Source organism: Argiope bruennichi, chromosome 4, assembly GCF_947563725.1.
Source record: "Argiope bruennichi chromosome 4, qqArgBrue1.1, whole genome shotgun sequence".
NCBI lineage: Eukaryota > Metazoa > Arthropoda > Arachnida > Araneae > Araneidae > Argiope > Argiope bruennichi.
Window position 1 is genome coordinate 29,437,925 of NC_079154.1, and position 23,367 is coordinate 29,461,291.

The following is a 23,367-nucleotide window of genomic DNA, read 5'->3' on the forward strand; positions in this document are numbered from 1 at the left end:
TTTGTTTTGTGAATATATTTTCAGACTTGCACAACACCCACATTTCAATAAATTTCGGAATTCTTTTCAATAATTTCTAGCATTGCTGTTATTTTATGTTCGACCCTTTATGTTTTATACCTTTTATCCATAAATAAGATTACTTTCATTTACCCTCAAATGTTTCGCAGCATGCTCCAAAAGGTATGCATACCACAGCTTGAGAACTTCAAATTTAGAACAAAGATTATTATTTTTTGCATTTCCCCGTTTTCTTAATGAAGCACCGCTCAATCAATTGAAAACTTGTACTCATCAATGTTCTTATAAACGTAAAATAAAAATTTATTCCGAGACACTATAAAATGTCATAATATTTCTTTTAATAAAAACACCAAAAAAGTAATCTATTGGTGCATAATATTTATAGGTTAGTTTATTATCTGTAGAAACGCATCATGTTAATTGGTTAAAAATGCTCAGCAAGAGGGACTGTTGTTGTTTCTAATGGCACTTGTCAAAGACAAGCCCACTGACTTTAGAAGTCAGTGATTTTAAGCCAAGGGTGCGTCTCTTGTTTTTTCAGTAGCGCCATCTCGGGCCAAGAGTACAACTTAGCTACACACACGTCACAATTTTTAGGCGTTTATTAAACACATGATAAACGGTGATATATATGACAAAAGAGACAAAATAATTTATATCAATAAAAAGGAAGTTCATAAAAGAAGGTCTTGGAATTATTTTTATTTGTACTGAATTTAAATTTCATTTCTTATTTTCTAACGAAGAATATTTAGAAATAAATTTGGGGAAGTTCCCTCTCGGAGAAACTGACGTGAATCACCTAGGGTTTTAATCGTTTCGAATCTTAATACAACTTAATAGGCCATAGGCCCCTGCCTCTTAGAAAAACATCGGCATTTCAATTTTACTAGCGAACGTGCCACTTTGGGAAAGTGCGAGCCCGGCTTAAATAAACATTCTTTGCCTTTCAAACCATTTCGCTTCCTTTCAGAGAAATAAAAATAAAAAAAAAGTGTAAAAATAAATAAAAATGAAACGGGGGAAAAGAATTATTTTTCTTCTTCCCTTTCTGTTTGCTTTATTTGTTTATATTCGAGAAGGTTTGCGAGTTAACTTCAGAGCGAGCAGACGATTTTAAAGTGCCGGACGAAATGAAGTGAAATGGAATTAGCGTTTCTGTTCCGCTCGGTCAGCTCAGTTGAAGGGAAACTGCAGCTCGGCAGTTCGTTAAAACTGAATTTATAACAGGGATTACAGTGATGCGTTCGCCTGGGATTCGCTGGTGGACGAATATGCAGTTCGCGATGCAAATACGAATTAACTTCCACGCAGAAGTAATGAAGATGGGAATTAACCCTTTAGCTATTTGGGAGAATCGGGTAATTGTTTCTACGTGAATTGCTTAGCTGGCGAAATCCCAGGGTAATAACAGAGCTCATGATAGCGCGCGAGGTTTATATTGAGTTTATCAAGATGTTGATGTCGTTTTAAACTCTCCGGACTACAAGACAGTACGTTAAGAATTAGATACTTAGAAGCTAATTCGTTGGACTGCCGCGTTTGCGAATCTGGCAGCATTCCAGAAAACCTTTGGCATGCGGTTTGCATATTACTGAGTTTTGGGAGGTTCTCAAAGAACAAACTTGATTATGGTTATTAATATGAATGAGAGAGTTTACACGTTTTCCAAGGCTTATTAGTAATTTGCTTAAGATAAAGAGTAATTTAAAACAGGAGTAGCTAGTTGATGGTTAAAGAATAGCGTTAGAATATACTTGGAAGTAATTAGTTGCTACTTGGAGCATATTTCCATTTCCATACTTTGTTCGAACAGTTTAAATCTATGAAATTACCAACTTTTTCATTGGATTAACTTCAGTATGAAAATAAATTTCATATTAATAACGAATTTAACTGAACATGTTTAGCTATGTTATTAGAGTTTCAAGCATTAGCAAATCATCATCTGAAAAATATAGTTTGTTAAGTCTAACATATAAATCTTACGATGTAATGTAGTGGTAATGCTATTATGTGAAATGAGAATTATATAAAACTGAAGTTGATTATTTAGAATTATTTAGATACATAGGTCTATTTTTATTTTGGTCTTATTTTCCCAATAAAACACAGCTTGTTTATTTGAGTTTATTATACAACGTTATGATGCATTATAGAAATAATGCTTTTATGCAATATGTAAATTATACAAGTTTAAATCTAATCACTGTAAAATAATTAAAATGTGTAAGTTCATTTCTGTTTTCCTATCCATACTAGGGCAAAAAACCCGGATAGCTAATAATTCAATTAATCAATTGCAATTAATTCAAAGATATAAAAATTAAAATTTTAAAAATTATCTTTTTGAAGATAGAAATAAATCGTATTTCTCAGTAACATTAATTTTTTAAAAAGCAATTTCTGGTCCTTCTTTTTTTTTGAAAACAATAAGAAAAATTCATATTGCATTTTTAGAGCGTTTGCTAAAACCACTTCTTGCTTATGTCCAGCATACAGCATGCATACTTACTATCCAGAATACAGAAAAAAATTATTTCTCTATTAAATCATTAATAATAATTTCACTATTATCTCATTTTTTTATCTAAAAGCTTCCATATCTGAAATATTAAAAAAACAGAAACTTCCATTACCTCTAATATATAATTTTTTTATGAGAAAATTGCGTTTTATTTGCTTTGTGATTGGTAGATAGCGAATCACTGACCCATGACATTTGAGGTTTGTTTAGCAGCACTGTTTGAAATATTTGGTGAAAATTATTTTTATGTCGGAATAAGTATTTATATTGCTCTTGATGGTGAAATGGTGACAAAAAGAGATAAAGTAAAGCTTTAATTAACACCAAATTAGCAGCAAATGAGCTTAAAATAATATTATATGTTAATTCTACTTTTAGACGCACTGTTTGAGGCAACATTAATAAATAACTTTCCGGTTTATCTTTTTCGAGAAACGGAAATTTTTCGTCTGTAAGCTAGCAATCGTCTGAATACCTAAGCATTACAGGTGTTAACTCTTCATAGTTTTTAAATATTAATAGGGACATACATGATTCGGGGACAACATTGGGACTGGCGAGCGAAAGCGACCAGCGCACAGAACCCCCTAGTCTTTTAGAAAAATAAACGCTTGCCAAAAACGTATAAAAATGGATTAGATAAACGGAGCAGCTTAAGAAAAAGCACATTGGCCACATCATGATGAATGTTAAAACTGAAAATGGAACAAATAAACCCGTGTATTTATTTACACATAAGCTTATTTAAAATAAAAAAAAATTAAAAAAAGGGAAAATCATCTTATCATGGATTGGTTATTTTAGATACGAATGAATTTACTGATTACAACTTAGTCATCAATCTGTTTTAACAAGAAGTAATCCATCAGTATAGCAGGAGATAATATAATCGGAAGATAATTTAAAAAAATATTAATTAGCAATAATTAAACTTTCTAACGTTACAAAGCTGCTCTCTCAAACATTTGCCACCATGCAATGGCAGACTCAATTTCGCTCAGTAAAAAGATTAAAATTCTACTCCTTTCTAGTAAAAAATATGTGGCTATTCCAAGGCCCATGCATATATCTAATCTCTAAACTTCTAAGTAACAGTACTAAAATGAGGATTTTATATGAATTTGTTAATGAAATCAGGCTAAGTTGCTGAAAATGCGCGGGTTGTGGCACCGCTTCATGTGGAAACTTTTGGTTTTGTATCTGAGTTCTTTGTGCACTGGTCTACGATATTGTTAGATTGCTAGCAAAAAATGACAGAATTACGCCATTAGCTGAGAAGAAGAGTCCAGTTCTATTTCTTTCAATAATTTAAAAAGATGATAAAAATGTTTTCTTTTTTTTTTGTCTGGATATTCAATTTCAGAAAATAGCTTGAAATTTTATCATCTTGTTATCTAAAGTTATTAAAATTGAGTATATAGTTTATATTTAAAAAAAATAACGATCTGTTGTTTTATAGAATACTTTTTCTTTAATAGGATAGAAAAATATTGGATAACCCTTATATTTAGACTAATTCTAATTAGGAAGAATTTATACTTTATCTCATACATATTAGGTGCAGTAGATTGAAAATACTTCAAAACCAACAGATAATAATAAAATATGTTATTTTAAATTTAAATATACAAGTACATACGAATCAAAAATTGAGAAAAAGTAAAACTGAAAAAAAACATAACTATTCTAAAAACACTGCTCCATATCACAGAGAGCACATTATAAAGGGTAGCGTCATATATATATATATATATATATATATATATATATATATATATATATATATATATATATATATATATATATATATATATATATATATATATATATATATATATATATATATATATATATTGCAGGAAACACGTATTTGTAAAAATTCTAAGTAACTTAGTGTTATTGCAAGTAGCTACTGAGCAATTCCTTCATTGACTATATGGCGTACATTACATAAAAAGTTCATTTTATAAGATCGACACTATATGAATCGACTGCCTTATATTCTATATAGCGACTTTTGAGGTCCAATTTATTATTTATTAATTTTTCTAATGGAATAATGTCTAAAGACATCATACTGCCATTAAAATCTGAAATACACGGTTAATCTATTTCACGTTGATGTATTATTTATTAATTTATTATCCATTAATCCTACTAATGGAATCAAATCCAGTGACAACATACTGCCATTAAAATCCTAAGCATACGGTAAATTTATTTCGCTTTGCTTTTAATTATTTATTAATCTTTCTAATTGAATCCAGTTCAATGACATCATACTGGTATTAAAATTTTAAGTGTACGGTTAATCTATTTTACTTTGCCTTTTATTATTTACTAATTTATTATTTTTTAATCTTCCTAATGGAATCGGGTCCACTGATATCATACTATTATTAAAATCTTAAGTGTAAAGTTAATTGCGTGTTGCATTTTATGGCATTGTAATTTCATTTTCTGATTCCTCATGTAAAATGAACCAGAACTTTAACTTTCAATAAAGGTAGGAAATAACCCGTTTAAATATTTGATGAAGATGATTTTAATTTATTGCAACAATGAAATATATAGTTATAAATTATGCAAAAATATTTTTTAAAATGAAAAATTAAAAAAAAAATTAACAACAACATAATACTGTAATTAAATGGGAATTTTTTAAAAAAATGTTATTTCCCAAACATTAAAATGATGTAAAATTAATTTTGTGCAATAATATATGTGAGAGTTGTAATGAAAAAGCATCAAAACGTCGATTAATTTATAATTTATTAGAACATTACATAAACTTTCAAAATATGCTCCAAAGTGACTTTTATTACTTCCAAACTATATTTGTGCCAAATTTGATATCTCTGGATATAAAGCTTGCCTTGTAGAGAATCAGCCATAATTTTGCCTTATAGAGCGCCAACATATTCTCATATATATTCTCTTTTATTAGTAGTAGAGATTCCATCAATACGTTTTAAGGAATCCATTCATAAAGAACTTTCATAAAGCACTCACCTGATGGACGATCCAGAATGCTGATCTCGACGGGTGCAACAGTACTTATAGGTAACAGTGCCACAGCAGTATACAGTTTCACCGTTGCCCATTCGTGGACAGTCAAATCCCGTGTTCCATTTTCCGAAGATGTCCGTGTAGCCGGAGCAGAAGTCCGATCCCAGGACTGGAAGAGAGAAATACAGCATTATTTTACTGAAATATATTAAATAATTTTTGCTAGATTATTTTTCTTCAAACAAAGGACACTCAAGTAGTTAAAAACATTCTTTTCCTAGAATATATATGATACAGACTGAATTCTCAAATAAAAGACATTGAGGAAGTTAAAAATATTCTTTTACTAGAATATATATGATTCTGCTTGAATTCTTAATTCTTAAACAAAGGACATTTAAGAATTCAAAAATAAAATCAGTTCGTTAATGGCCAACTAAGGTACTGACTACAGAATATTTTTTGCTTTGCCTTGTCATAGAATTGAATACTTATATTCACCTAATAGATAGAAATTGATTGACACATTTGAAATTATGAAATCCTGACATTGTGTTTCATATTTTCTTTGTCTCGATAAATTAACTATAAACTATAAATAAACCAGTGTAACCTAAAAAATTACATTAGTTTATTTTAACTAAAAATAAATTACCGTAAATGTTGTTTATTTTTGCTTTTTATTTTCTCTTATAACAAAATTTCAATTCTTATAATAGAAATTAACTTGGGTTCTTTCATATTCTTATCATTAGGCGTTAAATTCTATATAATTTATTCATTCGTCTTTGCTGAAATTATATTCACACTTTTTTTAGAATTAGCAACATATTTGCTTGAATTTCCTTAAATTATTATTTTTTATTATAATTATTATTTTTATAATTATTATAATTATATTTATAATAATTATTATTTTTAAATTATTAATATTTAATTTTTAGAACTTAATTAAGGGATATGTGTACCGGTGTATTCATTCTCATTATTAGATATGGTTTTAAAAGAATGCAGTACATAATTTACAGTAGGCTTAAGAAATTCCAACCAAATATTCACCGTACATGATTTTAAAAATTTAGAAATTTTAAGACAAAATTTGAAAAAACATTTCCCTTTTATAAATGTCTTCTGTTTCGCCTTATTATTAACGAAAACAAAGTATTTTTGCCAAATGAAGGTGATTCCAAGAAATGTAAACAGAGTGCAAGATGCTAATTATAAAGATATCTGTTTAAAATAATTCAGAATAGAACTTCTCTGAATGGCTAGCTCTGTGTATTGGAGATTCTTCTCAAAGTATAATTTTGTTGGTATGGAAATCTTGATTTATCAAAGTCATATTGAAATAACTTCTAGGAAGGATCACTTGAATCCATCCTCTTGGCAGGTGCATCGCAGGTTTAATTTCAATGCAACTCATTTCATTTATCTCCCTAATCCCATACTTTTAATTAAAAAAGTGGAAGAAACGAGTATATAAAATAGAAAATCACATCGAAATGAATCACTTTTTCTCAGTAAGGACAGAGAAGTGATCATCGCTCTTTATCACGGTAACAGATTCAAGTGGTTATGGTTACTGAAACAGAACAAGAAACTATGTTTTTACCAAAAACATAATTTCTTGATCTCGGAATCATGTAAAAAAAATCTGCGGTTTCAAATTTCAAGTTATCATGTGAGAACATTATTATTTTTTAAGTCATTATTTCTCTTAATTAATTTAAGTCATCAACCAGTTTAAACCGGTTCGAAACAATCGCGAGACTTCTCTATTGGTCTCTCTCTCTCACTATATATATATATATATATATATATATAATATAATGATAATTTTTTTAAACTTTCATTTTCAGTTTTTCTAGCTGGCAAACAAAGTTTTGGAGCTCGACCGATTTTGAGATTAAATAACTGCTAAGATGTCATAGTTCTACGTCAACTTTTTAATAACGCATCTGCTGTCAAAGAAGCATACGTAATAATAATACAATACTGGTAAAAGCAGATAAAAGAATACATTGCGATTAAAAGATGATGATGAAAATCGACATTTATGCTTTATTCATTGCCTACGCGATTTCGAACTTCAGCCCCCTCCCCAACCAGAACAGCATCAGGTTCTCACATGATAAAAAAAAAATGAAAATAAAAAGGCCTTTTTCAGTCTAGAGTAAACTTACAAGCCATCATGATGGCGGCAAATGGACAAAAAATTAATAAAGTTTTCCAACTGCGAAGGAAAGCAAATGCACAAAATAATTCATTGAACATCATTAACTCAATAAATTTTAAGAAAAGCTGATTATACTATTATTTCTTCACATGTAATTATCAACAAATCGAAGAGTAATTTACAATTCTAATTAATAAAAGGATAGGATGATATTCATCAAAAAGTTGATTGTGTGCCGATCTATTTGTTCTGTATATGCAAACACAGTAATTCCAAAACACATTCAGACGAATAAATAAATTTTGTATAATCTTTAACCAATACTACAGATTTGTTTTAAATTTTCGGCGCAATTGGGGCAGTAGATCTATTTTCAATTTTGAACGAAATTTACCAGCAAGGTGATGGTTAAGGTGACAAAAGATTTAGAAGACGTAAATATAACTCAGAAAGGAAAGATAACGTATGAGAGAATTTATATATCATCTTTATCCCAATACATTAGATACGTACTGTTCGTTCAGTTTCCGAGATTATCACTTTTTAACGATTCTACTTTGCTAAGGAGTGAGATACGAAAGGTTATGAGCGTTCTCATTCTTTGACCTTGATTGCTGCCCATTAGATACTTTTCCGTTCTGTTTCTTTGCACGTGTACATGAGTGTCGTGTCTTCTCTGATCATACTATTTTGTTGTAACTCAAAGACGAAAGAAAATGAATGAAGGAATTTGCATATAAATTTTACTCTAATAGACAACGGTACTTATCTAATAACCAATAGATTAGTACTGTTTGTTACAGTATTTCTAGACTGTAACGAACTTTTTGACGATTCTAACTCGCTAAAGGGTGTGATGCGGAAGGATAAGAACGTTTCTAGGGTTATTCGTTCTTTGATATTAATTTCTTTCTAAATAGATTTTTTTTTCTTTCCATGCGTAAATGAGTGTCGTGTCTTTTCTGATTGTATACTATTTTATTATAACTCAAAAATTGCGTATTTATTACTTATATAATTACATCAAATGACATAAAAACTTTCAGAGCTGACACGAAAAATATTTTATATAATACCATTAAATGTGACTGAGAGTATATAACATAGTTAATCTAAAATTGTTATCAAAAATCAACAACAACAAATAAAGTATTTTAACCTAAAAAATTATTATTTTGTAAAAAAATGGGTTTTTAAATTTTAAGAACAAAAATCTTCCATTTATTCATCGGAATTTAATGCTTACACCCCTGAGAGTAGACAAAAAATCCTCGAAAGTATTTTACGACGAATTAGTATCTTTTTACAGCAATTTTATGAATTAATTGCAATTTTTAGGCTTCCTAAGACCGTGAATAATCCAAGTTCACCTTATTATTAAATGTAAACATCTTTTCCTTTAATCTTTCCTTTCACCCCTATTTTGACTAATAAAACACATCTTGAAGCACGCACAAAAGCATAGAGGATTTCGGAATGTGAAATTGAAAATATAAAATATTTGATGTAAGTAATCTGAGGTAAGAGATCCTAAAAGCTTCTTTCTTATCTTCATTGCATAATGAAACTAAACACAAACATTTTATATTGTATAAATTTACAAAAATATCGAAAAGAGAATAGTTCCATTGTTTTATGTTAATAATTCAAAAAGGTTTTCAAAAACGGAAAAGGAATTATGGGTTATGATGGCTGAAGATTTCATTCTTTTGGCCGATTAGTTTTTTATTTTTTTTTCATTCAACGAAAAAGAAATCTTTTATACTATGGCATCTATCTGTTTAATGTACTGAAAAAAAAAGAGATAGCAAAAATAAAATGAAACTATTCAGAGAAAAATAACTTATCATCCAGTTGCCGGTAGCGAAAATACTGTTGCCACCAATAAATAGCTAAATTTATTCGCATCATTAAAGAAAGGAAGAGGAAGACAAAAGGAAAAAAAAAAACTTTTATTAACAAGGGGTCGCGTCTCTGGAGGACTAAAAAGACGTCCAATAAGCTTGTTTGCTTGCTGTGACGTCACTCTCTCTGACAGGAAAGCTCCGACAGTGATAGATGACTTCTTAGCTGAATCTAAATCCTTTGTGCTGGAATATTTTCTGTGGAGTCATAAAAGAGAATTTTTCATTATTACTTTTTTTTCGTTGCCAGAGCACTATCCTGCTGGCTGATGTAAGAATAAAATTCCATCGCGTGTGTAGAACACCGATACAGTATTTTTGGCGGGCTTTATTAAGAATGAGCAAACGATTTTTCTTCTCCTAGAACGGAAATTGATGGTAGATTAGGAAGACGTATCTTTTTCATTTAATTAAAATTAATTAAACCGTTCTTTTTGGAATGAAATTTTGTAGAGGAAATGGACGAAGCGAAATTAAAAGATATTAAAATAAATTGCTTTCAACAAAAGAAATTATTTTTTTTAAAATATTCTGTTTCAGAAAATACATTATTTTCAATTATTACAAAATGTGACCGTAGCTCATGAAATAAAAAAAAAATTAAAATTATAACAGTAACCCCTCTTGAAGTCCGTATTTGATTGTGAATATTAGAAAAAAGTTAGTTAATTCGAATTGAAACTTGAATTTTAATGCATTCGAAACAAATATAAGGATTTTAATGAGAGAAAAAGGAATTATAAAAATAAAAACTTGATAAGGTTCTCTGAACTTCTGGAATCGAAAACTGCTTTTTCCATTGTCGACATTTCTCAGACATCGTAATTTTGAGATTTTTTCAGGAAATAAGTTCTAGCATAAATACCAGAAATAAATCAGTTTTACGCAATAATAAGATTTAAAATGCATCTATTTAATGAAACCAGTTTCATTTTCATGCAAGTTTTCAATGATTTCCACAATTTTTCAAATAAGCGAGATTTTAATTCTATACTTTATAACTTACTAGCCGCCTTTGGCGACCAGCCGGTTCGCCAATCTTAATGTTCGTTAAAATTTTAATAATTAAATATTTTATGCAATTCCAACTTTAATAGATTCTTCAGCAAAATATTTTAAAACTTCAAATTTTGATAGTCATATAATTCACTCATAATATTATAAAGGCCTTTAGTCATAACGTGATATGTATCTCTCTCATTTTCTGTAACCCCTCGTAGAATGTATGCTTTAAATTAAAGTGTAAATGATTAATCTGCAATTAATATAATAATATTTTTTTACTGAAACAAAGCATTTTTTAATAATATTATTACTGATAATAGAGTCACTGAGCGTTTAAACTTTATGGGCACTAAAGAATATCTTTCTTAATTTATGTAATATCTCAAGAATTTGTCAACAAAATTTTCTCAGATTCATCATGAACAGATCGATTCATTAACAATGTTTCATTTTAAATGCATCAAACACTAAGAAAATAAAATGAATCGTTTAAAATAATCGGTCTAAAACAGGTTTAAAAAAACTACTTAAAAAACGATGTACTTAAAACTATAAGCATATACAAAAAATATATATAACTAACATAAATACAATTTAATTAAAAAAAACATGCAACTAACCTAAAAATAATTTAAATCATTGAAAACAGGTTTAAAAAACTACTTAAAAAACGATGTACTTAAAACTATAAGCATATACAAAAAATATATAACTAACATAAATACAATTTACTTACAAAAGCATGCAACTAACCTAAAAATAATTTAAATCGTCCGTTCATAACGGTTGTCATGGTAACAATCAGAACACAGTGCGCATGCGTGAATTTTCTTCGCCAGTTACGTTAACACAAATGCGTGAATTTTTCTACGCCAGTTGGGGTAACGCTATGCAGATTTTACATTTTTAATTTCCTTTATTCTGTGTTATTTTAATTCAAAAGTACTTCAGAATGAATCTGAAACATGGATTAATTAAAAATGTTTAATTTTAAATGCATCAAACATTAAGAAAATAAACAGAATCGTTTGAAATAATCCACCGAAAAATATTAACCCTAGCCTCATTACTGTTGGGAGAAAATAAAACGGAAGCCTTAGTCATTTGGCGGTGGAGAAAATGGAAGATTTTTTTGGCGGAAAAGTTGGCGGTGGGGAAAATGGAAGATTTTTTTGGCGGGAAAGTTAGTTTTTAATTAATAATTAAAATTCTAATTAAAAATTCGAAAAAAGGAACCCCAGGTGCACATTCCCGACCTCCAAGGTATACATGTACCAAATTTGGTAGCTGTAGGTCAAACGGTCTGGCCTGTAGAGCGCCAACACACACACACACACACACACACACACACACACACACACACACACACACACACACACACACACACACACACACACACATTGAGCTTTATTATAAGTATAGATTTGTTTACAAACAAATGAATTTAGTATTTTTTTCTGAAAAAAAAAAAAACATCAAAGAACATGCAAATAAAATGGAATAACAAAATAGCTATGCAGAGTGTTCAAATGTCCCCTCATTCAAAGCTAGCTTCTTAATATATTTGCCAGAAAAGAGGAAACATCAGGCTTTTTTATTTATGATTTAATACAGATGTGAAAAACATTTTGCGAATTAAAAATAGTTCAAAATGCAGCATTTTTACTGAATCTGTCATGTGATTCTTAGCGAGTCTTTTGATGATTAATCACTGGCATACAATCGAAAATATACTAAAATCGAATTTAGGTTTCAGTCGCATTCCTCCCAACCTATTTAAATAAAAATTTAACATAAAATTATACTTAAAGCTACTAGATAGCACTAGTAAAAATGTAATGCATATGCTTCTTTATTTTGTCATGATCCAATAACTATTAGAACCAGTGGGAGTAGCCTCTCCAGAATTTTCTTGCATACTCTCGGATAAAAATGTTATCTCAGTAAACGCCTCGCAATGTATTGGCTTACAATAATTACGACATATTTACCTTTGGCGTGAATTTAGCACTTTTACTGAATAGGTCATGTGATTCTTGGCGAGTTTTTTGTATTTTTTTTTAGACGAAGTTTTCTTTTCAACTGACTCAAACCAAAATTTGGCGTAGAAGTATACTTAAAGTAGCAAAATCACTTACTAAACCGTTTCAAGTTTCTGAAAGTACAGACGATCAATCCTTTGTTGAATTTCTTACCAAATTTGGTAATTATATGTTAACTTATATTCGAACAGCCGTGCTGACAGACAAACTTCCTCTGAATAGATTTTACTCAAAATTTGGAAAAGTTCTACAAATTTGGTATTAAGCTGGTGTATCAAATTTCCTCCGTCTAGCTCAAAACTTTTTTGAGATATCTTTGTCACAGACAGATGGATATTTTCCAAAAATCTGTTTTCCGAACTCAGGGAAGACTTCGTTAAAATCTCAAGTTTGAATTTTTTGAAGATTACTATTACTAGAGAAAGTATATAGTATACTTAGTATACTATATACTTTCTCTATACTAAGTATACTAATAAGTATACTATATACTTTCTCTACACTAAGTATACTAATAAATATATTATATACTTTCTCTACACTAAGTATACTATATACTTTCTCTATACTAAGTATACTAATAAGTATACTATATACTTTCTCTATACTAAGTACACTAATAAATATATTATATACTTTCTCTATACTAAGTATACTAATAAGTATACTATATACTTTCTCTATACTAAGTATACTAATAAGTATATTATATACTTTTTCTATACTAAGTATACTAATAAGTATACTATATACTTTCTCTATACTAAGTATTCTCTATACTATCTCTATACTAAGATAAAGTTAAAAGCTTAAATATTTTCCGGAAACCTGGTATTGGAACAGACGCAGATCCGAAAATTTAAAGCTCTCTCTTTTTCTTTTTAACTTGAACAGCAATCGCTTTCACTACATGCACAAACACTGATTTTCTTTCCCTTGTAGAATGAATAGACAACGATATTCTTTCTTCAAATTTCATTTCCCAGACACTCTTAGCAGTGACTGCGTCTATTCGGAGATTCTACGAAATCCGGAATTTCCACTGAGCAGCTGGTGCAAATAGGCGTTTTGATAAAATCAATTTAAATAAAAGAAGGGAGATTTCTTAAATTCAAGACCTTTGCGAGTGGTGAGTACACTACAAACGAGTTTTTTGGGAATGTTTTTTAGCTTTATAATTACTGCATCAAGTTAGCCAGATGGAGCAGTCTCGTTAAAACTTTCTAGTATTCTCTTTAATAAAGATCCCATCACAGAGAACGCCTTACATGGAAGACCACATCCCAATTTGAGGGCATAAACCGTTCGAAACATTTTTGAGTTATGGACGCATACACAGAACAGACACAGAAATGTTATTAAAAAATTCTTTTCACTTATAAGGATTTCAAAAGTCACGATATTAGTAATTTCAAATTTTTAATGCTTACTCAATAGCAGTTCGCCCATCAGCACTTTTCTTCGCAAAGAAAATTGCGTCATTTCTCTTATTGAGTTTGGCGATGATTTGTCTGGAAAATTGCAGCCCATGATTGGCCAATGGATCAAATGCGTGGTATTCCTTTATTTTTCTCTCTCCTACCTAAGCCTCGCCTTCGCTCATTCATTTGGTCTTTTATTATTCGCTATTGCTTGTTTACGGTTTTGTTTTCACGTTGGTTCGGTGGCAACACATCTACTTTAATACATTCCTTTACTAGAGATCACTCATCGAGAAAAGAGACTTCGAGTCATACACACACATACACACAACCATATTGAGGAAGCACAACAGAAAATAAAAAGATATTGATTTTGGCTGCTTTTTATCATTTCTGTTTGTTTCTTATGCTATTGAAGTTATGGAAACTTAACATTTCTCACAAATTTGATGAGCAACCTGTCCTTAACGTAATTTACCACATGTTTTCAAGGAACTAATTTTATATATATATTAGAGTATTATTCTGTTTGAAACCGTAAAAGCAAATTACTGTAATTATTTTATTACGTTTTCTCCAGAGGATGATTAAATTTTGCCCAATGTAGCTAAAACATTCCTAAATTCCATTTTACCTTTAATCTATATAATTGAATACTAGTTTCGACGATACAGTCTGTTATTTCGCTATAAATCAAAAGAAAAAAAAATTTCGAAATCTTTTAGGAGAGTTTTCATTCCCGGCTCAGAACTCGGAGGTAACACACCAGAGAGCAAACACATCTCTGTGTTCTTAATCAATTTAGCAGACCAAATCAAATTTTTCGGTTCGAAACGCTACCTACAAGAGGAAATCGAATTATTTCACTCAATTTAGTTTTCGCGCCTTTTCAACTAAAGAGCGCTGATAGTTGTTTTCGATCGCTTTTCTTTCTTTCCTGTTTTCGAACAGCTGGTATTTTTGTTCTTGGATAGATAAGAATTTTGATACGTTGTACATCTGCAGACGGAATTATATTGAATTAATATTTTTATAATTGTATAAAACAATAATCTTAATAATTTCAAATAATTCGAGAATAACGTGGTCATTCATATTTCAAATGAAAATTGTGATAGGTATACAGGGTTTCTCAAAAACCTTGACCGCGGCTTTTATTCCTTAAATATTGGTCATATACTGTAAATTACAAAGTTGCAAAGAAAAAAAAAAGGTGTAAAATGTTATGAAATCGATTAAAATTTTCAGGGGATTAAACTTTAAAAAATACAAAATATAAATTTTTATACGGACCCCGTACAAAAAAATTCGCAATGAGTAAAATGTGTCACATCCTCTAATAAGGTCATGTACAAAATTTCATAAAAATCATAAAAATTCTCAAAGATATGAAACTACATAAATGCTGACTTAAACCACTTTTCGATGCCTGGATATGAGAGAGACAAAGAGGAAAAATCATGTCGGAAGTTCGTGTTTTAGGGGACGTATGCAATTAACAAAGAAAGTAATGATTGAATAAATAAATAATAATTTTGGTATTTATTGGTTCAAAAGTAATAATAATTTGAAAAAATAATAAATTTAAGGAAAGATTACCTAAAGGAAAGATTACATAGGAAAGATTACTTAAAAGAAAGATTACATAAGTTTTTTTACAAGTTCATTGACTGTGCTATTTTTGTTATATTCTGTAATTCATGATATAAAATTTTAAAATATTTTTCAGGAAGCATAGATTTTAAAATTTGCATTGAAAACTAAAGATAAAAAGCAAATTTTATATCCTTATGATGCATTTCTGCGTCGCGTCATCTGCCCTGAAGCTGTAAACATTTGCATTTGAATTTATGATTGACCCTTCGCCAACTTTGTTTTAACATATCTTTGAGAGTTTTCATGATAAAATTCTGGAATTTAGTACATGACCTTATTAGAGGATGGGGCACATTTTATTCACTGGATTTTTTTTGTATGGGGTCCGTATAAAAATTTAAATTTTATATATTTTAGTTTTTAATCCCCTGAACATTTTAATCGATTTCATAACATTTTGCACCTTTTTTTTTAAGCAACTTTGTAATTTACAGTATATGTCTGTGATTAATATTTAAGAAATAAAAGCCACGGTCAAGGTTTTTGAGACACTCTATATAAAGGTATTGTAGTTTATATTGGTATATAAAGGTATAGTAGTATATATAGGTATATAAAGGCATAGTAGTATTGATGAACAAAACAATATATTAATGCTATGTATTTCTTCTCTTTAAGCTTTAAAAAAATCACTTCCAATTTTCACATTGAAATCTAAAATTTCTCGGAACATTTTTGTGTAATATGGTCCTTGAGGGATTTCGGTAATTTTCCTGTTTTCTTCAATAAATTCATTTCTATTAATTTTATTTCAATAAACAAAATAAAAAAATTATTGTTTATTTCAACTTAACACAAAAATAAGGTAACGATAAAAAGACGCAGCGTCATTATTTTTATAAAGATAACTTACAGTTCTTCTTAGAATAATTCGAATATAAAGAAAAAAATTTCGAAAAAATAAAATTTTTTCCAAAATCTTGGCTAATATTGAAATTACGAATACTAAAAATACAAGAGAAAAAAGAGGTTTAGATTTAAATAAAAAAGATCCTAAATTTTGAAGAAATAACAGAATACCAATGCTACATCTACTACACTAGTGTGCAAGACTTAAGTAACAATGTGAATTTTAAGCAGATAGCCTTAAAATTGTCGAAAAGGGGTTATTGTGGTCAGGACAATGGACAAGAAATTCAGTAGAAAGGTGATGCGTATGCAAATATCCAGAACAAAATGTCATAGGCGACGGAAAACGAGTGCGGTCGGCGACTATCAAGACAACGAAGAAAGAAAGAACGAAGGTGCAATTAAAGACATTCGCTGCAAGTGCAGCTGAGTTCTTTCGTGAAATATGGCTAGAAGAAAACACCTGGACAATTTAACACGAGGAAGAACGACCGGAAAGCTGGAGGAGGGCCGTAGTTTCACCAGTGTAGCTGAAGAGTTCGGAATCAACAAAATTGTCGCTTCACGTGCTTGGAAAGCCTTTTAAACCATAGGCTACCACCTGTTAAAAAGGTTGGTGGTGGCCTCCCTAGGAAAATAACTGCAGTGAATGACCGATATATCGTCCTGCAAGCGAAAGAGCCCGATACCAGTCAGCAAGTGCCATTGCTCTGCAACTGTGTATAGCAACAGGAAGGCAAGTGTCGTTTATTGTGGCCAGGCGCCTTTACAAAGCTGGTCTATTCACCCACCGTCTTCAATGCTGCATCCCTTTGAAAGTTGGCTATCGGCGGCACAGTTTAGAGTGGGTAAAGAGCACAAAAACAGCACATATCAAAGCTGTTGAAAGTTGGCTGTCGTGTTCTCTTTATGGACGAGAGTTATTTCAGTTCTACAAGGAATTTTGAACGCCAGGTGATTTGGAGAAAGGTCGGAACACGGTTTAATCCTAATAACATTACGGAAAGAGACCGTTACGGTAGTCCTAGGGTTGTCGTCTGAGGAGGCATTATGTTGAACGCGCAGACTGAGCTCCACGTTTTTGATAGAGCTTTTGTAATCGGAGATTGCTATCGTAAGGAGATGATCCTTCCCCATGTGCGTCTGTTCCGAGGTGTTATTGGAGCAGACTTCCTTTTTATGGATGACAATGCACAGCCACACCGGACTGCCGATGTTCAGCAGCCACTGGAAAGTGCAGATATCACTTGAATAGATTGGCCAGCGTTCTTCCCTGATTTCAATCCCATAAAACATGTGTGGGATGCTTTGGGGAAACGCCTTGCGGCACGATTACATCTTCTGGGAAACAATAACTGAAACAGATGCTAATTGAGGAAAGGGCACTCTCACTCTAATGGACAATTTGGTGCTGTGTATATAGAAACGGTGCGAAGCAATCATTATAATAAAGGGAGGGCATATCCCATACCGAGGAACATCTAATTGTTGTTCTTCCTCTTGGAAAGACAGTTATGTGTAACGATACTATGAGTTCAATAAAGCCTTTTTTTATTTGATTCCATACTATATGCATCGTATTAAATTTTGCACAACTATGTTTTTGTCATTGTCAAAAGTACAAAATGCTGTCTCTCATTTCTGAATTTCGTTGTCTCTCAGATGATTTTTCATGGAGTTATGGCAAAAAACACACCGGTTGCTTCAGTTTTGAACACCAGTGTAATAACAATATTTTCCTACAGCTAAGTGTATGAAATTTCTTGTGGCTCATATAAAAATCATAAATACTTTAAGAAATTTATCATGCATTTTTCAACAATCTTAAAAATATAATCGCATAAACATTCTTCAATTCAATAACTACACGATAAGCCAGTAAATTTATTAAATGAAAATACTGAAGTCCTCTTTAAATGACAAAAAAAGTTCTTTTTTGACTATAGGAAAGATTATTAGATAAATTTAGCTAGGAGCTTCCAGTGCCTCTTAACTTTCTTTTCATGATAATAGCTTTCTTTTATAATTAAAGTTTAAGCCAACACTCGAACCGTCATTGGTTACATGAGCAGTATCAATCGCATTTTCTTCAGATATGGGATGTTTAGAGGATCATACGGGAAAATATTTTTTTCTGATCATTATGTTTGCTGTTCATAAAATGCTGTTCATCCTTTCTATTAAAATTTTTTCCAACAAATTTTTTTTCTTTATAGTTGTCTATTATGTGACTCGTATGTGATTCATTCTTGCATTCCAATTAGTTCATACCTAATATTTAATTAAATGACCCCGTTTGTTCTGCAATTAGTAAATAGCAAGGATTTGACAGATGATTCGAGTTAGAATCAGACATGACAGCAAACTTGTTAAAGTTGTTGTTACATCATGTCCTTTTGCTTCATGCAAATTAATGTTTAACAATTGCATCAGCGATAAAATTGATATTCGTTTTCTATTTTTAATGTAAATGTAGGGATGCATTGTGAATGATGTTATGTTATCTTTGTATAAATAATTTAATTATATTAAGGTAAAAACATCATCACACTGTTACCAGTACTATACGCGTGTTGTATGTTTATGGAATGTTCCCTACTTGGACCTATCAAACTATATTATTTATTTATTGTCGCTCTCTAACATTTTCTATTCATAATCCAAAGAAGAATTTTTATTTCATAGCTGGCAACGTCTGAATTTCTGATTCAATTCATTCAAAAATACATAATTTGGATTTCTCTATTAGTCTTTAAAAATATTCTTGTTTCAGTTTCATCATTTTTTCATACTTTGTAAATAAATTGCTATTATTACCAATTTTATTGAATTAAAATAATATTTTCTTGTATTTAGAAGATTTATGGTCACAGAAACTCCCATGGAATATTACATTGCAATTATTTTCTAAGAACATCCATAACATAACTTACCTTCATGATCCTGGCTCGCCAGTTCTTTCACATCTGTTTCTCTCAAGCTCATCTTCCTGTTTAACAACTACACCACAAAAAAAAGAGATTTGTTTTCAGAAACTGAATATGTTGCGAGTATCTCAAAGATTATCTTCTTGTTTTTATATTCTTAGAACTTGTTAAAACAGTTCAATTAAATATATATTCTTGCTCAACTTAAGATTGTTGGATACGTGAAGTAAGCTTCTCTTTACTGGATTCTTTGTCTGTCCTTGTTGTATTTTTCAGAGTGCAGCAGAAAGGTCTTGTCGAATTGGGTTTGAATCTTCTGTCTAGTTAAAATTCTTAAGTTCAGCAACATTTCTGATTTCTCTCATCAGTTCATATTTGTGATATAGTCCATATGTAACGTCTTTCCACAAATTTACATTAAAGTTCAGTAATGTTCAGGATGATACTTGTTGAATAATTATGATCTACTGTATAATGATGATCCTTGTTAAATAGTAATGATCTACTGTATAATGATGGTCCTTGCTATATAGTAATGATCTATTGTATAATGATGATTCTTGTTTAATAATGATCTACCTTATGAATCTACTGTATGGAACAATAATCTATGCTCACTACTCATTTTCAGTTGGTCTTCAGAATAACATCAAGGTCTAGAAGCGATAAAAAAAAGTATAGTTAATAATCAGAAAATGTTCTTATACATACAATGCAAAATTATTTATAACAATGCACATTACAAATAAAATTTCGATAATATAATTGAGATATAAGTTATATTTACATTTGAAAATCAAAGATAATATATAAAACATTTGAGTAATTTCCTGTCTCTTGAAGTCACACATCGTCAAGTAGACTGAGCCATTTTAATATGATTTCTGATTGTGTATTTGTTTTAATTTTTCCAAGCCAAAAAATATTTTTATGTGTGAATTTATGTTAATTTAATGAAGTATGTTTCTGTTTGCGTATTCGGGTTGAGATTCATTTTAAAAATATCAGTAATCGATTCCCAATTTGACAGATTGAATAGATGCCTAGAACCCTTAGTGGCCATAGATAACTTGAAGTAATACATGCCTAGAATCCTTAGTGGCCATAGATAACTCGAAATAATACATGTTCATCAAGCCAAATTGCCATAAAAAATTAAAATTGCAAATTTTTTTTATCACTGGGATTATGTTAATTATATTAACACTTAGCCAAGCATAATTCGTATCGATTATACAAATTATACTTCGTAATAATAGATTTTCATAATCTAACATATTATCAAATTAACCATTTATATAAAAATATGTTGAAAATGTCAATATTGTAGGCAGTGTTATAAAAATTTTGAATTTTAAAAAATATTAAAAGTTATTACAATTTTTTAACTCAACAAAAAGTTTTCACGAAGAAAACTAAATTTTTCCTAGATAAACTACAAAATTCTTAGAATTCATGATAAATTTTTCCTAGATAAACTACAAAATTCTTAGAATTCATGATAATTTTTTCCTAGATAAACTACAAAATTCTTAGAATTCATGATAAATTTTTCCTAGATAAACTACAAAATTCTTAGAATTCATGATAAATTTTTCCTAGATAAGCTACAAAATTCTTAGAATTCATGATAAATTTTTCCTAGATAAACTACAAAATTCTTAGAATTCATGATAAATTTTTCCTAGATAAACTACAAAATTCTTAGAATTCATGATAAATTTTTCCTAGATAAACTACAAAATTCTTAGAATTCATGATAAATTTTTCCTAGATAAACTACAAAATTCTTAGAATTCATGATAAATTTTTCCTAGATAAACTACAAAATTCTTAGAATTCATGATAAATTTTTCCTAGATAAACTACAAAATTCTTAGAATTCATGATAAATTTTTCCTAGATAAACTACAAAATTCTTAGAATTCATGATAAATTTTTCCTAGATAAACTACAAAATTCTTAGAATTCATGATAAATTTTTCCTAGATAAACTACAAAATTCTTAGAATCCATGAATAACAGTGAATATATAGTTCATTCTTATAGAAAAAAAATAGAGAAATGATAGTTTGAATCGTTCACATTGCATTCATTGTATTAAAGTTTGGTTGAGACAGTTTTAAAGGACATATTATTTGAATAAAACATGCCGCGAAAAAGAAACTTTCTTCTATATCTAAACTAAAATCTGTTTGAAATATAAACCGCATAGATGTTGAAAAGACTCAAAACTTTTCATGAATAAAGTTTAAAAGCAGGCGCATGTAAAAAGTTTGAAGATAAAAGTACCAGCACCCTATCTAAGAACATATCAGCATAAAAATAGCCAGGCTTTTTACTTTGGTAGTTTTTTTTCATAAAAAAAAATGGTAAAATTCAATATGATTTAAATTTCAACGGAATATTATTTGCTTATGCATTTGAGCAGCGTCCCATAAATAAAAGAAAATAAGTCAAAAAGCGCAGATTTGCCAGAAAAGTTTGCATATTCGTCGCCAACCGAAACGGGACGAAACACTCAAAATGATTTCTTTTTCCTCAAACGCATCTACGATGATGATAAAAAATCATTTTTGGAAAGATTCCATTGCATAGACTAAAAACTTTAAGATGAAAGTGCAGTTTCTTTTGCGCATAGATAAAAGTTTGGTATGAATAAATATAGTTCGATCGTTTGGCAAAACAAAATATGAATCTTTCAAACCGATTGCGAACATATTTATTTCAAGGACTGTTTACTTTATATATAGCAGCGGTTACAGAGTTGAAATAATAAAGGTTATTCAAAACAATTGCGTTAAACTATAAACAATGACAATTAAAAATATTTTCTATTATCATTCCGTGTGCTTTACTCGCAATCAAGTGCTTTTGGAATTATTTGAACTTGTTAATTACTTTCTATTGTTTGAACAAACCTTACATATAATTATATTCGAATTTACTATCATTGCCTTTATTGCATGAATAATTTTCTAGTGAAATTCAAAGAGATTTCACCGGTGTTAATTGTTCAAAGGCCTATAAACTGTAGTATTTATTGTGTGAATAATTTTCTCTTGAAATTTAACCAGATTTTATTGATATTAATTGTTAAAACGCTTTGTAACGCAATAGGTGGAGATTTCTCTAATGAAATGAATAAGCATCTAAATGAATCCTTTTTAAAATTTAAAAAAGGATTCAAATAAAGGATAATTTAACGCAACCGTATCGATTATAAATGCCCATGAATTTCTATCCAACAGCGACCGAATGTAAAAATTTGAGCACATTACGATAAAAATCTTAAAATTTTACTACAATACAAAAATTGTCCAGTGTGACTTCCCTTGGTCAAATGAGTAACAGCCACATAGAAAATCGCTTCACTCCAGCTTCGAAGAATGTTTATAACCACTGATGTAAAACATTCAATAGCCATTATCATGATCTGCATGTGGTTATTTAAACCTGAATTTATGATGCATTTTCACTTTATTGAGATGTTTCTTAGGCTCTATATGAAATACAGTTTGATATTACATATTGGATTTGTAAATGTATTTTTCGATGAATGAAGACTTAATTTCAGTTGTTAACTTTTATTGATTTGATTCTAAGATTTCAATTCTTCTCATCATTCAAATTATTATTATTATACTTAAAATGGATTCATTGGAATCTTTAACAGCAAAGGCTATTATTCTCTAATTTCAAAGAATCGTAGTTAATAAATGTCAAAAACTTTCAATGATCAAGCAAAAATTTGCATATGGTGCTAATGAGAAACATTTTTTTTTGAAAAAAACTGTAAGTGGAGAAATTTCTTGGTGAGTGAGAGT

General features: G+C 29.8%; 1 protein-coding gene across 2 annotated transcripts in view; it reads right to left on the bottom strand.

The window, feature by feature from the left end:
• Positions 1-23,367, bottom strand: part of LOC129966545 (protein shisa-9-like) — a 392,084-nt gene that overhangs the window by 70,836 nt on the left and 297,881 nt on the right. For both annotated transcript variants that reach the window (XM_056080985.1, XM_056080987.1), the window contains 2 exons: positions 19,547-20,196; positions 5,564-5,729 (listed from right to left, as the gene is read on the bottom strand). In XM_056080985.1, coding sequence (XP_055936960.1) covers positions 5,564-5,729; positions 19,547-19,598 — 218 coding nt within the window. In that variant the 5' untranslated portion in view covers positions 19,599-20,196. The remainder of the gene's footprint in view (positions 1-5,563; positions 5,730-19,546; positions 20,197-23,367) is intronic.